At 52.2% G+C, this 18872-nt stretch overlaps 1 protein-coding gene across 1 annotated transcript; it reads left to right on the forward strand.

The window, feature by feature from the left end:
* Positions 1–9188: 9188 nt before the first annotated feature.
* On the forward strand, positions 9189–16778 carry CPA1 (carboxypeptidase A1). Its single transcript, XM_054497298.1, has 10 exons — positions 9189–9280; positions 9785–9866; positions 10311–10544; positions 10794–10895; positions 12076–12177; positions 12369–12479; positions 13221–13311; positions 13832–14031; positions 14526–14610; positions 16494–16778. Exons 1-10 carry the CDS (start codon positions 9216–9218, stop codon positions 16679–16681), a joined length of 1260 nt encoding a protein of 419 aa, XP_054353273.1. The 5' UTR covers positions 9189–9215; the 3' UTR covers positions 16682–16778.
* The last annotated feature ends 2094 nt before the right edge of the window (positions 16779–18872 follow it).

An 18872-nucleotide genomic window follows, 5' to 3' on the forward strand; every position in this document is an offset into this window, starting at 1 on the left:
ATTACTGTCCTTATTTTCAGCCAAGGAAGTGACTCAGGCTCAGACAGGATGGTTGCTGAAAGGCACACAGGTCCTGAGTGGCAGGGTTGGGGCTGACCTGCAGGCTGCTAGCTCATCATCTGCCTTCAGAACCTGAACCCAACTCACGGCCAAGGCTCTGCAGGATCAGGGATGAGGAACTTGTTCTCACAGCCAGCTTGGCCAGATCTCTGTACAGCCATCAAGCTCACAAAAGTTGAGGCTGAAACTGCTGTCCAGATGGAGGTCTTCTTTTTTTTTTTTTTTTTTTTTTGTTCTTGTTGCCCATGGTGTGATCTTGGCTCCTCTGCCTCCCGGGTTCAAGCAATTCTCCTGCCTCAGCCCCCCGAGTAGCTGGGATTACAGGCATGTGCCACCACGCCTGGCTAATTTTGTATTTTTAGTAGAGACAGGGTTTCTCCATGTTGGTCAGGCTGGTCTCGAACTCCCGACCTCAGGTAATCTGCCCTCCTCAGCCTCCCAAAGTGCTGGGATTACAGGCATGAGCCACTGTGCCCAGCCCCAGATGGAGGTCTTCTTAAAAGGCCCAAGGTGCTGCCCGGTGGCCCTGTCTACCTTTCCTGCCTTGTGCCAGTACCTCTTGCCTCCCTGCTCATCAGCTCCAACCTCACTGGCTCCTCTCAGGTCCCTCAACACCAATGTTCCTGCCCAGCAGCTTTGTGTATGCTGCTTTCCTGGAACATTCTTTTTTCCCTGTCTCCCTCTTCAATATCCTTTCCTCACAAGTCCTAGGACCTCCCACTGGAAGTAGATCTTCTCCTATTATTCTCTTTTCCAGGACTTCATTTATTTCCTTCAGAGCAATGCAATGATAATTAATAACTAATTGACTTCTTAGTCTACTGCTGTCTGTTGCCCCCATCATGTGCGAGCTACATGAGGGCAGGGGCCATGTGTGCGTTGCTCACTCTCTCTGCACCTGTCAGCACTGGGCATACAGAAGATTCTCTATATTTGTTAAAGGACTGTTTCTTCTCAGCCTAGTAAAATTAGGACTAGGTTTCACTCTATGTGGCTGAAGTCCACCTTACTGTGGCTTAACCAGATAGGGGTTTTATTTCTGTCATATAACAAGTAGTCATCTGAGGTGGGCAGTCCAGGGCTGGACAGTGACTCCTGGGTATACTGGGGACCCAGACCCTTCTGATCTCTTCTGCTTCACCATTCTGCTCTAGTTTGACCTCTACTTTCAAGATGGCTGCTCTACCTCCCTTGTGACGGAATTCCAGGCAGGAAGAGCAAGGGGCAAAGAAGTGAGCCAGCCAAGGTGGCGGGTCCAGAGACTTCGCCTTACACTATATTTGTTGAAACTGTCATGTGGCCATGCCTAGCTGCAAGGTAGGCTGGGAAATTGCTCTATAGCTGGGCATGTTGCTGCCCCAAAGAAAATTGCAGTTCTGTGGGCAAGGAGGAAAGGAAGAACGGATACTTGGAAGGAGCCAGCAGAGTCTGCAGCAGCTTCTCTGAGGGGCAGGGAGGATCTGAAGGGGCCTCAGAACCCATTTCTTGCTCTAGTTTATCAAGGACTTAATCCTAAAGACATATAATTATCCAGATGTTTTAGCCCAACCCACTCATTTTTGCAGTTATGAAGACAGGGGCCTCTGGATCACAAGATTTGCGCAAGGCCCCATGTGAATTTAACAGCTGGGAGAAGACTAAAGCCAGGGGGGTGCTCTAGTCCCAGCCCCACTGCGGCTTCCTTCTGCCACAGATTGAGGGTCCACCCCTCTGGGTCTCCTCAGCAAGCCCAGAGAGATGATGGCGGGGGTTTAAGTTTATCAAATAAAAGCTCAAGATGTAGACGTGCAAGTTGTAGAGCTGTTACAGAAGAACCTCCTTTTTATAAACCCTGAACGTTTTTTCTCCCATTTTCTGAAGTATATAATGCTAAACAGCAGCTCCGTTTTTCAACATACTGCTTGCTGGTGGTTTTTTTTTCTTTTTCCAACAAACTGCTCTTTTTAGGTATGTTTTTTCATCCTTTACACCAGCAAAATTTATGAGCATTTATTTAAAAGAAAAAAAGCATTGGAAAAACTGAAGAGAGAAAGAGCAATTCTACATATGGAAAGCTATAAAGAACCACAGCGAATGTGCTGCGGTTATTGCTTTCTTAAAAAAACAAACCAGGCAGGCAGTTTGGAATGTGAGGGGCCTGTGTGAGGCCAGGCTGGCCGGGAGGCCGCGGGGGCTGGGCCCTGGCAGGGATCCAGGGAGTGCAGTGAGGGGCCCTTCACGCCCCGGTCCTCGTCCATGGCCCCTCTGACCACTCCAGCGAGAAACGGGGCCAGACAGAAAAAGACTTTACTGAGAACATTTAATTTAATGTAAAAATGCTCCTTTAGGAAAACAAGAAGGCCCAGGCGGCCGGTCAGCACAGGCTGGGAGAGAATGCAGCGAACATGGGGCCTGTCGGAGCTTCCCAGACTGGTGGTGGGAACCACACCAGCACAGAGTCAACAGCAGGCAGGGGAAGGCCTGCGGGGCTCCAGGGCCAGAGGCTAGGACGGGCAAGCCAGACCGGATTTGGGAAATGTGTTATCATTTCCAAGGACTATCCCAAGTACGTGGGGTAGGAGAACCTTGAAGGCCAAACAGGCTGCCTGGATTTGTCCTTCCGGACGCCTCCCCCGCCCATTATTTATTGCTGTCACTTTGTTGACGTTCCAGAGCCAGGCCTGGCTGCTGCGGCTCCCAGACCCGGTCCCAGGCATGTTGGGACACGGGCCGGCTGGGCTCTGTGGAATGTTCCCAGGCAGCAGGTCCACTTCCTGGGCTGCAGCCCTGGGTCCTGCTGATACCCCTTCTGTAGCAGACTTCTCCTGCCCTGTCCTCCAGCATGGCCTGCCCGTGTGGGACAGGCCTGCCCCACATCTCAAACTTGGGGGGCAAAAAATGTCCTTCTGTGGAGGGGGCCCCTGAAGGAGAACTCCAGCCTGCTTGGTTGACTGAGGTTCTTCCCTGAGCTTCTAGGACGTCCTTAGCGTGGGAATCCATTCCTTCTGGTCGTCCCTTACCAGGCTCTTGCTCCGGGGCCTGCAGTTCACCTCTTGCTCTCTTCTAACCAGCTCTGCCAAGCTCTGCGGCTCTCCCTCCACCTTCCTGCCCTGTCAGCCCACCTCTCTCAATTTCCCAAAGCATGGCTAGACCACGGGGTAACAGTTCCCACAACTTTACTTGGGATATGGAAGGAACATACAATATAGAAAATAAAACATGGAAGCTGGACGCTGGATGTCTCTGGTGTTGGAGCTGGTGGTTCATGTCCCGCCACGGGTCACCCCAATAGGCCTTCACTCTCCTTGACCCTCAGCCAGCTCCCACGCTGCTGGGGTGGCCCGTACCCCCTCCTACAGTGCGGACGCCCTCCAGGTGCTCCTGAAGCCTCTCAGGCTCCCGCCATCTTTCCTGATACCCGAGGTGCACCCCTGCCCAGTTTCTCTTAGTGGCAGTTCTCCATTCTGAGACTGGGGCTCTGTTCTCAACATTCCCTAAAGACCCTGGACACTGGGGGGCTTCTCTCTTCAGGGGACCCTTCCATCAGAGAAAAATTAGGCCTCTACTTCTAGAGAAAAAATACCACTAGCCACTTTAAAGTTTTGACAGCTCTGCAGCTTCAAAGCAAACACACCAATAGGCTCTGCTGGACACTCAGTTATAAAAGCAAAACTTAAGGAGGCCACTAACTGGACCTCATCCTCTCAGCCTCCCACAATGCCCCCAAGCCCTGGTGACCTCCCACTACCACAGCCTCTGCAGGATGCAGCCCCTCTCAACCCACACTGCCCTGGATGTGCATACCCATTGCAAGCCCCAGGCCCTGCCTGGCTCAATCCTTACCTCCCTGCAAACATGGCATCCTCTCTCCACCCTTCCCAGACCTGTCACCATGGCTTGATTTGTTTTGGGGTAAAAAAATTTAAGTGTGTCAGGTGTAGTGGATCATGACTGTAATCCCAGCATCTTGGGAGGCTGAGGTGGGAGGATTGCTTGGGCCCAGGAGTTTGAGACTAGCCTGGGTAACATGGTGAGACCTCATTGCTACAAAAAAAAAAAAAAAAAAAAACCTTAAAAAATTAGCAGGGTATGGTGGCATGCACCTGTAGTCCCAGCTACCTGGGAGTCTGAGGCAGGAGGATCCCTTGAACTTAAGAATTCCAGGCAGCAATGAGCTATGATCACACCACTGCACTCCAGCCTGGGCAACAGAGTAAGACCCCATCTCAAAAAAAGAAAGAAAAAGAAAAAAATAAAACCCAAATATCCTAGCATTGTAAAGTGTCACCACTGGAAGGGACCACGGAGATTATTCTGACCAACTCCTCCATTTAATAGATGAGGAAACTGAGGCCCAGGGATGTGAAGTGACCTGCCCAAAGTCCTATAACGAGTTTGCGGCAAACCACTTAGAAAGTATTCTTGTTTTATTTTGCTCTCTTCTGAAGTTAGAGAATGTCTTTGTATCACCTGTGCACTGTCTCCAGTCACATGTAACAGAAAACCAACTTGAAAAAGCTTGAGGAAAAGAAGAAATTAATTCATTGGCCCATCCGGAGAACTGGGGTTGGGCTGGGATGTCTAAGTCCACCTGAATCATGTGGCCTCAGAGTGGGCAAGGAGTGGTCTCTAGGGGAAAATGGAGGTCCTGTTATCAGATGGAAGAGGCTACCAGGCAGGGTAATGAGAGGTACACACTGCAGTCCCCGACTCGGCTGCTGCAGTTTCTCAGACTTCCCTTCCATCTGCACAACCGTGTCATGTCCAACCCTGAACACACCTGCAGAAGGGAGGCAGCTGAAGTCTCATCTAGCTATTGCATCCAGCCCTTCTGACAGCACCCATCATGTTCTCTACAGGGATCTTTCTCCACTGTCCCCTATTGATCCCTAACGTGGACACTGGGGACCAGTTCTCCTTTTGCTTCTTTGACAATCCATTTTCTAAGTTTCAGTTTGGGGGTTTCTGAGCATTGCCTTAGAGCCTCTGTCTACCATGTTTGGGGATGTTCTGGAAGCAGGGCTGTCATGGATAGTTGTCCAGTTTGTGCACTGCTCAAAGTCATACGGCCGAGAGAGAAAGGGACTATACCTGCCCAGACAAGGAGGGGTGCTGATATGGGCTGGCTGTGTCCCCACCCAAATCTCATCTTGAATTCCTGCATGTTATGGGATAGACCCGGTGGGAGGTAATTGAATTATGGGGGCAGGTCTTTCCCGTGCTGTTCTTGTGATAGTGAATAAGTCTCATGAGATCTGATGGTTTTTAAAAAGGGAAGTTTCCCTGCACAAGCTCTCTCTCTTTGCCTGCTGCCATCCATGTAAAATGTGACTTGCTCCTCTTTGCCTTCTGCCATGATTGTGAGGCTTCCCCAGCCATGTGGAACTGTAAGTCCAATTAAACCTCTTTCATTTGTAAATTGCCCAGTCTCAGGTATATCTTTATCAGCAGTGTGAACACGGACCAAAACAGGTGCCTTTCTGCATGTTACATAAAGGCTCTGATAGGCTAGAATTGGTCCCCTTTTCTGAAAATACAAACACTTTAAAAGCTTAATAGGTGCATCAGTTAGAATGCTTTTTTCAACAACAGAAACTTCAACTAACAAAAAAGAAATGTACATTCTTTCATATATATATGACCTATGTGTATATGTATATATATACATAGACCTAAACATATACATAAACATATATATATATATATATATATAGTCTGAAGGTGAGGCAACAGACCTGACAGTATCCAGAGAAAGTTGCCCTCTTTTTGGGAGTGGGGAAACCTTTCCTAGAAGCTTCCTCACGGGCCTCCTCTCATGTCTCATTGGCAAAGCTGGGTCATGTGCCCACCTTTAAACCAGTGACTTGCAAAAGCCAATGAGATTTCTTCAATTGTCTTAAACCAGTCAGAATTTGTCCCGAGCCGGCAATGACAGTGTTTCTGGGGGCGGATGCTGACACACAATCTGGTTTATTTAGCAAGGAAGAAACGGGGAGGGACGCTGTGGGCCACAGTCAGCGTGGCTGCTGCAGGCCTCCCACTGTTTGCGTTCTGGCACTTGCCCATGACTTATTCTTGTGTCTAGATCCCAGCCTGGTGGCTTCTTTCTCATGGCGATAGGTCCTGGTGCTCTATTTACCCAGCCCTCGGCCCAGTGGCCTCCATCTTTGCCCTTGCCTTGCTTGGACCAATGTGAAACTATCACATGGAGTGGGAGGGTAGAACCCTAGCCCTCTGACCTAGGTTACATTCTAGCAAATTGGCCTTTACCAAGAGGTGCATTTTTGGCTTCCTGAGGTGGCCGAGAGGGGCCCGAAGCATTAGGCTTAGCCCGCACCTGAGACCCAAATTCCTCTGGCATGATGCTGCCCACTTTCTGCTGGTGCTGGCCCTGATGAACTTGTAGCATCGAATTCATCCTTTCCAGCCTCGCAAAAAAATATATGACTCTTGGGCATCGTAAATTGCTGGCTGGAGGCTCCCTTGGTGAGTCTGCACCCTCTCCCCCAGGCCGCCCCTTTATTCAGAGGTGTCGTCTTTTCTGGAAGTAATTCACAGAAGGCCCAAGAACTAGCCAACATCCCCCAACATGTGTAGTGTGAGCAAAAGAGATTCAAAATTATAGGACAGCTTCATATTTAGGAATAGAAAAAGAAATATTGTTTTTAAAATGCAAACTAAATAAAGACTCTACAAAATCTTCCTTCCCCGTGGGGAGCAGGGTAGAGAAGCCCGAGGACCCTGTGGGGCACCAGGAGATAAGGAGTGGGGAAGACATGGCTCCTGGCCTGGGGTAATTTAATTTTTTTTTAATGTTTTAATTTCATTTTTAACTTTTTAGAGAGATGGGATCTCACTCTGTTGCCCAGCCTGGGGCAGTCACGGCTGACTGCAGCCTTGGACTCCCAGGCTCAAGAGATCCTCCCGTCCCAGCCTCCCAAGTAGCTGGGACTATCGGTGCCACCACGCCCAGCTAAGGAAGTTTACAGTCTCCGTGGAGAGACAAAAATAACATTCTAGGAGCAATGAAGAAGAAATCAATGTGAGTTTGTGTTCAAGCACTAAATAGTGTGATGAACACCCTTCCCCACCTGGCAAAATCCTGTCATAAGACCTAAGTTAAGCTGGGCACGGTGGCTCAAGCCTATAATCCCAACACTTTGGGAGGCCAAGGTGGGCGGGTTGCATGAGCCCAGGAGTTCGAGACTAGCCTGAGCAACATAGTGAGACTCCATCTCTACAATAAAAATTTTAAAATTATCCAAGTGTGGTGGTGCACACCTATAGTCTCAGCTACTCGGGAGGCTGAGATGGGAGGACTGCTTGAGCCCAGGAGGTTGAGCCTACAGTGAGCCATGATGGTGCCACTGCTCTCCAGCCTGGGTGACAGAGCAAGAACTTGTCTTAAAAAAAAAAAAGGCCTAGGTCAAATGTCACCTTCTTGGTAAAGTCTTCCCTGGACTTTGTGCCACAGTGTGTGTCCTTTTAGCCCTCATGGTACTTTCCATACCACATCACAGAAAATGTGCTGTTTAGGTCTCTTACAGGGAGGAGAACAGTCCCCAAAAGTCCTTTGCACATCTAATCCTGTATTGGTGACAGCTTCTTGGAGGACCTGTTAGAGAACCAACAAGTTAGTTGGTTACTTCTGTCTTCCCACCTAGACCGTGAGCTTCCTGAGGTCAGAGAACATCTGTATTGGGTGTCGTGTCCGTGTGGAGCACAGTACTTGGCCCAGAAGAATAAGTATTGATTGAATAAATCGACAAAGGGGTGAGCATTTAGAGAAGGAGCAGACAGGTGAGCCAGGAGGCAGCCGGAGGAAGCTCCAGGGAGCACTGGAGCCCTGCCAGGGGCCGGTGGGGCCAGCAAGGCTGTACAGGGGAGAGCAGGAGCCTCTGCGCAGGCTCCACATCTGTTAAAAGCGGGTTTAGGGCTTTCTCACCTTCCTAGAGTTAGGCTTGGGAGAAAGTTGTGGGTAAATATAAGAGGGTCATTCTGCCTTGGCATGGGAGGGTTGGCCAGCTAGGGGGTAGGGTAAGGAGGCAGTGGGAGTGGATAGAAACTAGAACGGGCACTATGGCTGTCACCAGTGCCCAAGGTCAAGGTCCTGACACAGAGCAGAGCCTCTAGATGGTGCCGGGGAAGCCCTGGGGAGCCTGTGAATGAGGGTGGATTTGTGGGAGACGTCTCTGGGGTGAGATCAGCATCCAGAACCCAGTGAATTCCCCTGTGTGGGTTCCGGTTTCTACTGGACACTGCAGTCCCCACAGGGGTCTGGCCCTGGCTCCCCCCGCCACACTTGCTATTCAGACGACATCTGGTTACTGTTCCCACCAAGGGCAACCCCGACCTCGGGGCCCTGTAGCGGTGGGGGTGGAGGGAAATGCTGGCAAGGGTTGGGCTCCTGACCCTGCTGCTGCTGCCCGGGCTGGACTCCCACAGGACCCTAAGGCCAGCAGGAGGGGGCTGGGAAGTCCCACAGAGGGGGATGTGCCCCGCACAGGGCCGGGGCAGCCTGGACAAAGCCGGTGTGGTGACAGGCCAAATGGATGCAAAAGGTTAGTCCACCGTGCTGGTCTCTCCAAGGCATCAGGGTCCGTGGGAGGAGGAGGTGTCCAGCACTCTGCAGGTATCTGTGCCTCACACAGTTCTAATGGGGGAAAGCTTGGGCCTGCCTGAAGCCGCCTTGGGGATGAGAGAGGGCAGAGGCCCCGCTTGCTCGATCACAGGAATGAAAGGCTGGTGCTCAGGAGCACGGAACAAGGAGACGCCTAGAATGAGGCCCCAGCGGGAGTGGCTGCTTGGAGTCCTGGCTCCTTCTCCGCTACCTAGTGGGCAAACACAACCGCAGCTTTAGGGTGTGGGCAGGCAGAGTCCTGGCTGGGACTCCAGGAGGCCTCGAGCCCCCGCTGACCCTCAGGCCCCGCTGGCCCCAGATGGTCGGGGGTGGAGCTCTGGCTTATCTCTCCAGCTGCCTAGTTCCCTGCCACTTTATCATGGAGGGTGAGAGGGTGTCAGAGCTCAGAACTCCCACCCCAGCCTCCCCGTGGGACAGGACCCAGGTGCTGGGGGAGAACAGACCTCGGGAGCAGCCAGGAGTCCTTGGTCCTGGGAGGGTTTAAAAGCCAGGGGGCCGTCTCGGCCTCAGTCTGACCTTCCCTCCCGGTGGCAGCATGCGGGAGTTGCTGGTGTTGAGTGTCCTGTTGGGGGCTGTCTTTGGCAAGGAGGACTTTGTGGGGTAGGGATGTGGAGAGGAAGGGGTGCCCTCTGAGGGTGATGGGGAGGACTCAGCCCCCAACCAGTAGAGGAGAGAGCCAGACACATGCCAACACAGCCAGAGAGGATGGCCTGGCACCACCTGGGACAGCCGGCAGATGAGGAACCAGGGTTGGGAAGAGGTTGTGTCTCCCAAGACAGTCTCCTGAGCCCTGGAGAAATCTGAGCTCTGAGGAGTTTTCAGGAGAGGAGAAAGGAGGAGGCCTGGCTGGCTTGGAACAGAGAAATAGTCCAAACTGGGATTGAGATAGTAACAGTGTCTAGAAGTTTCTAAAGATGGGGAGAGAAGGGGTGAGGGATCCCAGGCCTCTCCTTGCTGAGACCCTCAGTGCTGTCCCCTGCCCAGCCAGAGGACGAGGCCCAGTCTGGGGATTCCAGGCTGCTGCCTCCCTCCTGCACCTGGGGAGTGCTCGTGGCCAGGGCAGGTGCGGCTTGGGTGCTCACTCCCCACTCCCACTCTGCCCAGGCATCAGGTGCTCCGAATCTCTGTAGCCGATGAGGCCCAGGTACAGAAGGTGAAGGAGCTGGAGGACCTGGAGCACCTGCAGGTCAGAAGAGGGGAGAAGGGCTCTCTGAGGCCCCAGGGTATCAGCTGGGGCCACCCCAGGTCCCCACCAGCCCCAGCGGCTGACTGTGCCTGGGCTCTCTCCACCCAAAAAGGAGACATGGAATTGACCCTGTTAGGAAGCAACTTCAACCCTAGAAGTCGCTCCAGAGTCTTGCTGCCCTTGAGCACCTGGGCAATGTGCCGGGCCCCTTTCCGGTTCCTCCCTCTGCCTTGCTGTTTCAAAGGCCCCTCACTCTGCCCCTGACCTCCACCCAGTCCCCAGGGTTTCCCCGTCTTTCTCTGGCCCTATTACCCCTGACCCATTCCCCAATTATATGAGAACTACTGGCACCAACAGCCCCTCCCAGGCTGGCCCTGTCCCTGCCTACTGTCCTGGCTTGTGCCCCCAGCCCACTGTGACCGTGCCAGCTCTTGTCCTCCCCAGCTGGACTTCTGGCGCGGCCCTGCCCACCCTGGCTCCCCCATCGACGTCCGAGTGCCCTTCCCCAGCATCCAGGCGGTCAAGATCTTTCTGGAGTCCCACGGCATCAGCTATGAGACCATGATCGAGGACGTGCAGTCGCTGCTGGATGAGGAGCAGGAGCAGATGTTCGCCTTCCAGTCCCGGGCGCGCTCCACCGACACCTTTAACTACGCCACCTACCACACCCTGGAGGAGGTGAGGGCGCCCCTCGCGGCCTCTCCCTGCAGCCACCAGCTCTTCATCATGGCTGGTAGAACCAGGCAGTGCCAAGGCCAGGGCCAGCCTGGGTGTGCGCAGCGCCTGCTCTGTTTCCATGTGGCCTGTGTGGTCGTAGCTCCATTGCATTGCAGGGCTCGCAGCAGGCTGGGATGGTGGAGCTGCTAAGGGAAGCATCTGGGTGCCCAGAAGCTATTAAGGCCAGTGGTCTCTTCTTTCGCACCTCAGATCTATGACTTCCTGGACCTGCTGGTGGCGGAGAACCCGCACCTTGTCAGCAAGATCCAGATTGGCAACACTTATGAAGGGCGTCCCATTTACGTGCTGAAGGTAACATCCACATGTGGACATACACACGGGAGAATGGACCCACACGTGGCATCCGTGATGGGTGTGGGCTCTCACGAGGAAATCACGGTCCCAGGGAACACGCTGTTAAATGGACTCCCCATGCAGACATTTGGAAAGGCCTGAGTCTCCACCCTGGTCTTGGTGTGTACACTCCTGCCCATACACAAAGACAGGTGATCCACTGTTTCCAATCAAGTGTCCATTGTGGAAGGTATTGTAGAGTCTGGGTAGTCCAGATAAAGTATTTTCTTGAGACAGAGTCTCGCTCTGTCACCTAGGCTGGAGTGCAGTGGCATGATCTCGGCTTACTGCAACCTCCACCTCCTGGGTTCAAGCGATTCTCCTGCCTCAGCCTCCCGAGTAGCTGAGACTACAAGCACGCGTTACCATGCCCGGGTAATTTTTTTTTTTTTTTTTTTTTTGAGACAGTGTCTCACTCTGTCGCCCAGGCTGGAGTACAGTGGCACAGTAACGTGATCTCGGCTCGCTGCAACCTCCACCTCCTGGGTTCAAGCGATTCCCCTGCCTCAGCCTCCCAAGTAGCTGGGATTACAGGCACCTGCCACCACGCCCGGCTAATTTTTTGTATTTTTAGCAGAGACAGGGTTTCACCGTATTAGCCAGGATGGTCTCGATCTCCTGACCTTGTGATCTGCCCGCCTCAGCTTCCCAAAGTGCTGGGATTACAGGCATGAGCCACTGCGCCTGGCCAATAATTTTTATATTTTTAGTAGAGACAGGGTTTCACCATGTTGCCCTGGCTGGTCTCAAACTCCTGGGCTCAAGTGATCTACCCACCTCAGCCTCCCAAAGTGCTGGGATTACAGGCATGAGCCACCACGCCTGACCCAGATTAAGTGTTTTGTTTGTGATTTCCCCCAGAGAACTGTCCAAGCAGCAGAACGGGGGAAGGGCCAGGGGCCTGGTCAAGTCATATTCACCCCAAGCTTGGGCTGAGGGCAGGAGGCCAAGCTCTGTGGGATTGCTGTCCGGCCCCCAGCCCCACACCCACCTGAGTGATGGCCCCACAAGCAGAGCCTCTATCTGAGATACACAGAGAGCAGGTGGTCTCTGGCCCAGGTCGGGGTCTCCTTCAGGGCAGCAAGATGAGGTCTCAGCTGTGAAATTGCCTCTGATCACTCCCCTGTCTCCTGTCCAGTTCAGCACGGGGGGCAGTAAGCGTCCAGCCATCTGGATCGACACGGGCATCCATTCCCGGGAGTGGGTCACCCAGGCCAGTGGGGTCTGGTTTGCAAAGAAGGTAAGGCTGGGGAGGTAAGGAGGGCTCTCACCTGGTGGGGCATTGGTGTCCAACGCCCACGGAAGCCCGGGCCTCCCTTTGCCCATCCAGAAGCAGTGACCACAGAGGACATGGGGAAAGGTATCCATTGCTGTGGCTTGGCAGATGCCTGGTCCAGCCTGCGCTGCCCCTCTGCCCCTGTAACCCCCCAGATCACTCAAGACTACGGGCAGGATGCAGCTTTCACCGCCATTCTCGACACCTTGGACATCTTCCTGGAGATTGTCACCAACCCTGATGGCTTTGCCTTCACCCACAGCACGGTACCAGCCTTCTCCTGTCCTTGGGGGAAGCGGGATGGGCCTCTGGCTTCTAAGCCGCACAAGTAGTTCACCCCTAATCTCAACCCCCAGAAGTCAAGGGAGGGGCAATCAGACCTGTGCTCCTAGCCGAGGGTGTCTCAACAGTGGCGTGATTGGCATTTGGGGTGAATGATTCTTTGTCATGGGGGCTGTCCTGTGCATCCAAGGTGTTTCTAGCATCCTAACCTTACACCCATTCAATGCCAGTAGGAGCCCCTCTCTCCAGTGGTGACAACCACAATGTCTTCAGATATTGCAAAATGTCTCAGGGGAGGGTCAAGATTGTCCCCAGTGGAGGCCCACTGTCCCAGACCTTAATTCCTGGTCCTACTTCTATTTTTACGGCAAATAACACATCTGACCAATGACATGGGGCCACAGAGGTGGTGGAGGACACCTCGCGGCTTCTTCGCCATTTCGAACCCTCTAGCCAAATGCCATCCTACGGCCTTCCCCACTGTCTTCCACCCGACGCCCCCTCTGCTGATCTTCCTCCCCGACAACCAGCTGGGAGTGGATCCCATCCCAAGCTGTGCCTGCAGCTCAGCTTCCGATCAGGGCACTTGTGTTGAGGGCTTCCACCTCCAGGGAGCCCTCCCCCCAGTCCACTCTGCTCTCTCCAGCCTCTGAACCATCCCCCACCCAGCACTGTGACAAGCATCACACGTGCCTAGGGGTGGCTGATCCCATTTCCTTCCTCAGAATCGCATGTGGCGCAAGACTCGGTCCCACACAGCAGGCTCCCTCTGTATTGGCGTGGACCCCAACAGGAACTGGGACGCCGGCTTTGGATGTAAGGCCCAGAGCGTCTTGGGAGCAAGGATGGGACGGCCTGGAATGGCTCCTCACCACTGCTCTTGCTCCCCACCTCTCTCCTGCCCCTGCAGTGAGGGGAGGGTTGGGGGTGGCAGCTCTGCTTCTGAGGGCTCTTGGAGATGGAGGCTGTGCTCTGAGAGTTGGTTGTTACTCGCCTGCAAAAGGCAAGTTGCTTGCAAATGGGCTAAGGTCTGAAATCCTATCTAGGGGGCTTCTAGCTTAACCTCAAGTCCTGCCTCCTTGGCCACGTCTCTGTGAGAACTGGTCTCCACTGAGGAGCCCATCTTTCCTCCCTGGGTGTGTCCATCAGCTCTGCCCAAACCAGGCTGGGAGGGCAACTCCCCCAGGTTATAGAAGGCCTCTGGGCTTTCCCGAATCCAGGGGTGGGAGTGAGCCCTTCCGTACCCACCTCACCCCCAACTCCATGCAAATAACTGGATTCCAGAAGCCACAGAAGCTGGAGGAGCCACACCGCCATGCCCTCTGTCCCCCCACAGTGTCCGGAGCCAGCAGTAACCCCTGCTCGGAGACTTACCATGGCAAGTTTGCCAATTCCGAAGTGGAGGTCAAGTCCATTGTGGACTTTGTGAAGGACCACGGGAACATCAAGGCCTTCATCTCCATCCACAGCTACTCCCAGCTCCTCATGTATCCCTATGGCTACAAAACAGAACCAGTCCCTGACCAGGCTGAGCTGGTAGGCACTGACCTCGGCTTGCCCTCTCGTCCCCAAGGTGGCTTCAGACAGGTCCAGGCTTTCCCCCATCAGACCTGCTTAAGGCACAGAAACCTCCAGAGTGCCTGACACCCTTCCTTCCCTGATGGCTTGGGAAGACCAGCAGGGTGGACTAACCATTTTTTCTGGGAAACCGAGGCACAGGAGTGATGGAGTCACTTCTGTAATGTGACAGAGCAAGGGGCAGGGCTAGACTTCGATCTTAGGCACCACATGTGGAGGTGCATGTGACTGAAGGGCAGGGAAGGCCAGCCGGACACCCTGAAGGGCCAGAAAACTGTGCTGACAGGCTCCCGGGCTGAGCTTCCAGGCTAAGCAGGCTCTGTGCTCCCTGCTGGAGGCCCACTTCTGCAGGGTGCTTCTCCTAGGCTCGCCTGCCAGCCCCCAGACTACCCTGGACATGCTGTTCCAGGAGCCTGGCCATGACAGGTGGCTTTGCTTGGTGTTTTGTCCAGGATCAGCTTTCCAAGGCTGCTGTGACAGCCCTGGCCTCTCTCTATGGGACCAAGTTCAACTATGGCAGCATCATCAAGGCAATCTGTAAGTGGCTATATGGTCTCTTGGTGGGCCTGCGAGGAACATCTGCTGGCTCTTCCTGACCGAGGGAGTATCCCTCATGGAAGGAAGTAGCCAAGGGCGCCCAGATTTGCCAACTGCTGTTGAGGGCTGTTCTGAGGGGTGGGCAGTCCCTTTTCCTGACATGAACTCTGCTTCCTTTGATACTTTCAGACAAATGTGAATTCCTCTGACAGCTCTTGTCCTCTTGTGTTGGGGCCAAGTCTAGTTTCTTGGTTGGATGGGGTGGAGAGTCCTGCTGGGATTTGTAGATCACCAGGAAATTCAACTTAAAAAAACACTTCTCGGGGGCAGGGCACCGTGGCTCATGCCTGTAATCCCAGCACTTTGGGAGGCTGAGGTGGGTGGATCACGAGGTCAGGAGATAGAGACCATCCTGGCTAAGATGGTGAAACCCCATCTCTATTAAAAATACAAAAAATTAGCTGTGTGTGGTGGCGTGAGCCTGTAGTCCCAGCTACTCGGGAGGCTGAGGCACGAGAATCACTTGAACCCGGGAGGTGGAGGTTGCAGTGAGGCGATGGCGCGCCACTGTACTCCAGCCTGGGCGACACAGTGAGACTCCATCTCAAAAAAACAAACAAAAACAAAAACCACTTCTCCTCCAGTGCCCCTCAATTAGACAATAGGCCTGATTTATTCCTCGCTTACTTATTCATGCAGTGCCCATGAGAGGAGCATTACTGAATCAAAATGGAATTAACTCAACAAACGTTTATTGAACACCTACTATGCACCAGGCCCTGTTTCATGTACTTGGGATATAGCCATGAATGAAATAAGCAAAGATCAGGGAACTTTCTAGCCAGGGAGACCGACAATGAACATAGATAAGTAAATGATACAGTATGTGAGGTGACGAATGCTGGGGAGGAAAACTAAGACTAGACCAGGTGAGGTGAATCGGGAACACCTGGGGGTGGAGGTGGGGCAGGTGGGTTGAAGGGTGGGCCTCATTGACAGAGTGGCATTTGGGCAAGTATTGAAGGAAGTGGGTGGAGGAGGTGGCAGCCAGGAGGCTACCCAGCTAGGAAGAGCCTTCCAGGCAAAGGCTCTACAGTGTGGTCTGGCCGGGGATGTTGCTGGAACAACAAGACTGGTGTGGCTGCCTCCAAGTAAGTGAAGGTCAAACCTGGGTAGAGGGCTGAGGGGGCAGGGCTGCGTACACACCCCACACGCTTCCTGCCTGAGTGCCTAGGCCTTGGTGGGCAAGCGGGTCACAATCTTATCCAAGGTTGACCTCACTTTTGGACTCCAGGCCTTCTTTGGAAACTGATTCAACTCTGAGTCAAGGTTTTGCTTCATTCAACATTGTCAAGTTAAATTCTGATATGCAGCCTACTGCTCTCTCCTGGGCCAATTCAAAAGTGGCTTCATTACCCACTGTTAATTACAGTTTCCCAGGCAAAGTTTCCTCCTAAAAGAAAGACAAGGGGCTTTTGCTTTGACTCTGGCTCTTTGCACTTTCCCCCTCACAGACCAGAGCCCCAGGGGAACAAATCCTGGTTACCCAAGCAGGGAACTTGGTATATTTAGGGGCTTCACTGAAGGGGCTGTTGGACAGAGGCTGTTTTCAGAGGGGCTTGTGCAATTGCAGACTTCCTTGCATCCCCCAGTGAATAGGGGAACCATTGCTCGTCTCCTCTTTGGACCTCTTGGCTTAGACCTTTTAGTGGGAGTTTCTTGGAAGTGAGGCTGCTTGGTCAACAGCAGACCTTAGTAGACCCTGACTCCACTCAGCATTGCACAAGGCACAGAGCTTTGGACAGGGTTGGATCGTTAACCCAACCCATGTAAATATTCCCAAAGTGATTGACCCTTCCTCTCCTATTTTACTCCTGCCCCAGATCAAGCCAGTGGAAGCACTATTGACTGGACCTACAGCCAGGGCATCAAGTACTCCTTCACCTTTGAGCTCCGGGACACTGGGCGCTATGGCTTCCTGCTGCCAGCCTCCCAGATCATCCCCACGGCCAAGGAGACGTGGCTGGCGCTTCTGACCATCATGGAGCACACCCTGAATCACCCCTATTGAGATGACCCTTTGACACCCTTCTTGTCCTCCTCTCTGGCCCCAGCCAGGCAACCAAATAAAGTTTGAGTGTACCAGGAACAGAATCCTGGGGCTTGCATGTGGAGTGTCTGCCTCTTCAAGCTGGGGCAAAAGTGATTTAGTTCCTTCAGGCCTCACTGGAAATGTGTGGGTGGTTGGACTAGATGACCCCTACAGTCCCCTGCATTCCAACGTCCTGTGAAGTCGTATCCAAGTGGCGTCTGTTTTAATTAGACCACCCTGAGTTCAGCTTACCAGTGGGATGATTTGTTCATACCTTAGTAGCAAGCAGCAGCCACAGCTGCTAACCAAATGCCCGGCACCCCACAGTGGCGTGGAATTCAGCATGTACAAAGGTCTAGCTAGCTGTGTCCATTCATCTATAAAAGCAACAACCTGGAAGATGAAATATAATAATCCAGGTGGCCACTGCTGTCCAAAATAGATGTTGCAGCCAAGTAAAACAGATTACTAAAGAGCAAAATATCATCTTCCATTCCTGAATCAAATTGGAAGAAAACAATTGGGTTAAATAAAATCATTAACTGAAGATAAAGAACCAATCCAAAGGCAAATCCCAAGACATTTTTAATTTTTAAATTTTTTTGGTAGAGACAGGGTTTTGCCATGTTGCCCAGGCTGGTCTTGAACTCCTGGGCTCAAGCAATCCTCCTGCTTTGGCCTCCCAAAGTCCTGGGATTACAGGTGTGAGCCATCACATTTGGCCAAGATATTTTATTAACTGTATAAATTAATTATATATTCTGAAGATTTTGCCTTTAGGGATAGAAGTCACCCACTTTTCATTTGCCACATCCTTCCCAGCGTCTTCGGTACACGGTTCTGCTCCCTTGTGTTTCCAGCCACCCCACTCCTTCCCATTCTCCTGTTGAGACCACAGCTCCTAGGATTTAGCTTCCCTTCTTCAGCCTGGTGATCCTGATGAGTGTGATATTACAATTAGCAGCTAGTGTGACTACATAAGATATCCCAACTTGTTTCAAAGCAAGAATCTCCCTTTTGGCCTGGCCACGGTGGCTCACGCCTGTAATCCCAGCACTTTGCGAGGCTGAGGTGGGCAGATCACGAGGTCAGGAGTTCAAGACCAGCCTGGCCAACATGGTGAAACCCCATCTCTACTAAAAATGCAAAAAATTAGCCAGGCATGGTGGCACATGCCTGTAATCTCAACTACTCAGGAGACTGAGGCAGGAGAATCCCTTCAATCCAGGAGGTGGAGGCTGCAGTGAGCTGAGATCACACCACTGTAGTGCAGCCTGGGTGACAGAGAGAGACTCCGTCTCAAAAAAAAAAATTAAAATATATTTAAAAATAATAAATGCTTGTGAAATGGAGACATGAAAGTTGTTGCTCATCTCAAAAAAAAGAAAAAAAAGAAAGAAAGAAAAAAGAATCTCCCTTTGTTTCTTCCATATTGCTTCAGATGTGAATGTGGAGCAGGGGGTTTTCCCACAGACTCTGCTGGGGAAGTGAGTGGACTGGGGCTGGAGTGAGGATGGCAGCTTCTCCCTCTAGCAGCCAGGCCAGGTTTCAAGAAGCATCCAGCTCTGTTGACTTGAGTCTTTTCCACATAAAATGGCCTGAAGGTCAAAAATGCCTTTTTTTTTAAAAAAAGGAACATTGATGGAATTTTCATCTTGGACTTTTATTTTATTATTGTTTTTGCTATCAACATTCTAAAAATAAAAATAAAAAGAATGAGGGCTGGGCACAGTGGCTCACACCTGTAATCCCAGCATTTTGGGAGGCTGAGGCAGGGGGATTGCTTGACCCCAGGAGTTCGAGACCAGCCTGGGCAACATAGGGAGACCCCCCCACCTCTACAAAAAATAAAAAATTAGCTGGGTGTGGTGGCATGCACCTGTAGTCCCAGCTAATCGGGAGGCTGAGGTGGGAAGAACCCTTGAGCCCAGAAGTTTGCAGTTGCAGTGAGCCATGATGGCACCACTGCACTCACTCCAACAAAGTGAGACCCTGTCTCTTAAAAGAAAAAAAAGGATGAGGCTCTATGTATGTATTGTTACATTTTGTATGTATTTGTTACATTATTACATTATACTGTTTACATAAACTTATAAACATGTAAGTTTATGAGACAAGGTAAAATGTGTTTCAGTCTTTACAGAAAGATGACCTAAAAGATTTGATAACA

Source organism: Pongo pygmaeus, chromosome 6, assembly GCF_028885625.2.
Source record: "Pongo pygmaeus isolate AG05252 chromosome 6, NHGRI_mPonPyg2-v2.0_pri, whole genome shotgun sequence".
Taxonomy (NCBI): domain Eukaryota; kingdom Metazoa; phylum Chordata; class Mammalia; order Primates; family Hominidae; genus Pongo; species Pongo pygmaeus.

What these genes read in the sequence shown, in the direction of transcription:
- CPA1 (XM_054497298.1), top strand. Translation starts at nt 9,216, where the DNA reads ATGCGGGAGTTGCTGGTGTTGAGTGTCCTGTTGGGGGCTGTCTTTGGC. An exon ending in TTGCCTTCACCCACAGCACG is followed by an intron (nt 12,480 to 13,220) that starts GTACCAGCCTTC and finishes TTCCTTCCTCAG; the next exon opens with AATCGCATGTGGCGCAAGAC. An exon ending in TCCCTGACCAGGCTGAGCTG is followed by an intron (nt 14,032 to 14,525) that starts GTAGGCACTGAC and finishes TGTTTTGTCCAG; the next exon opens with GATCAGCTTTCCAAGGCTGC.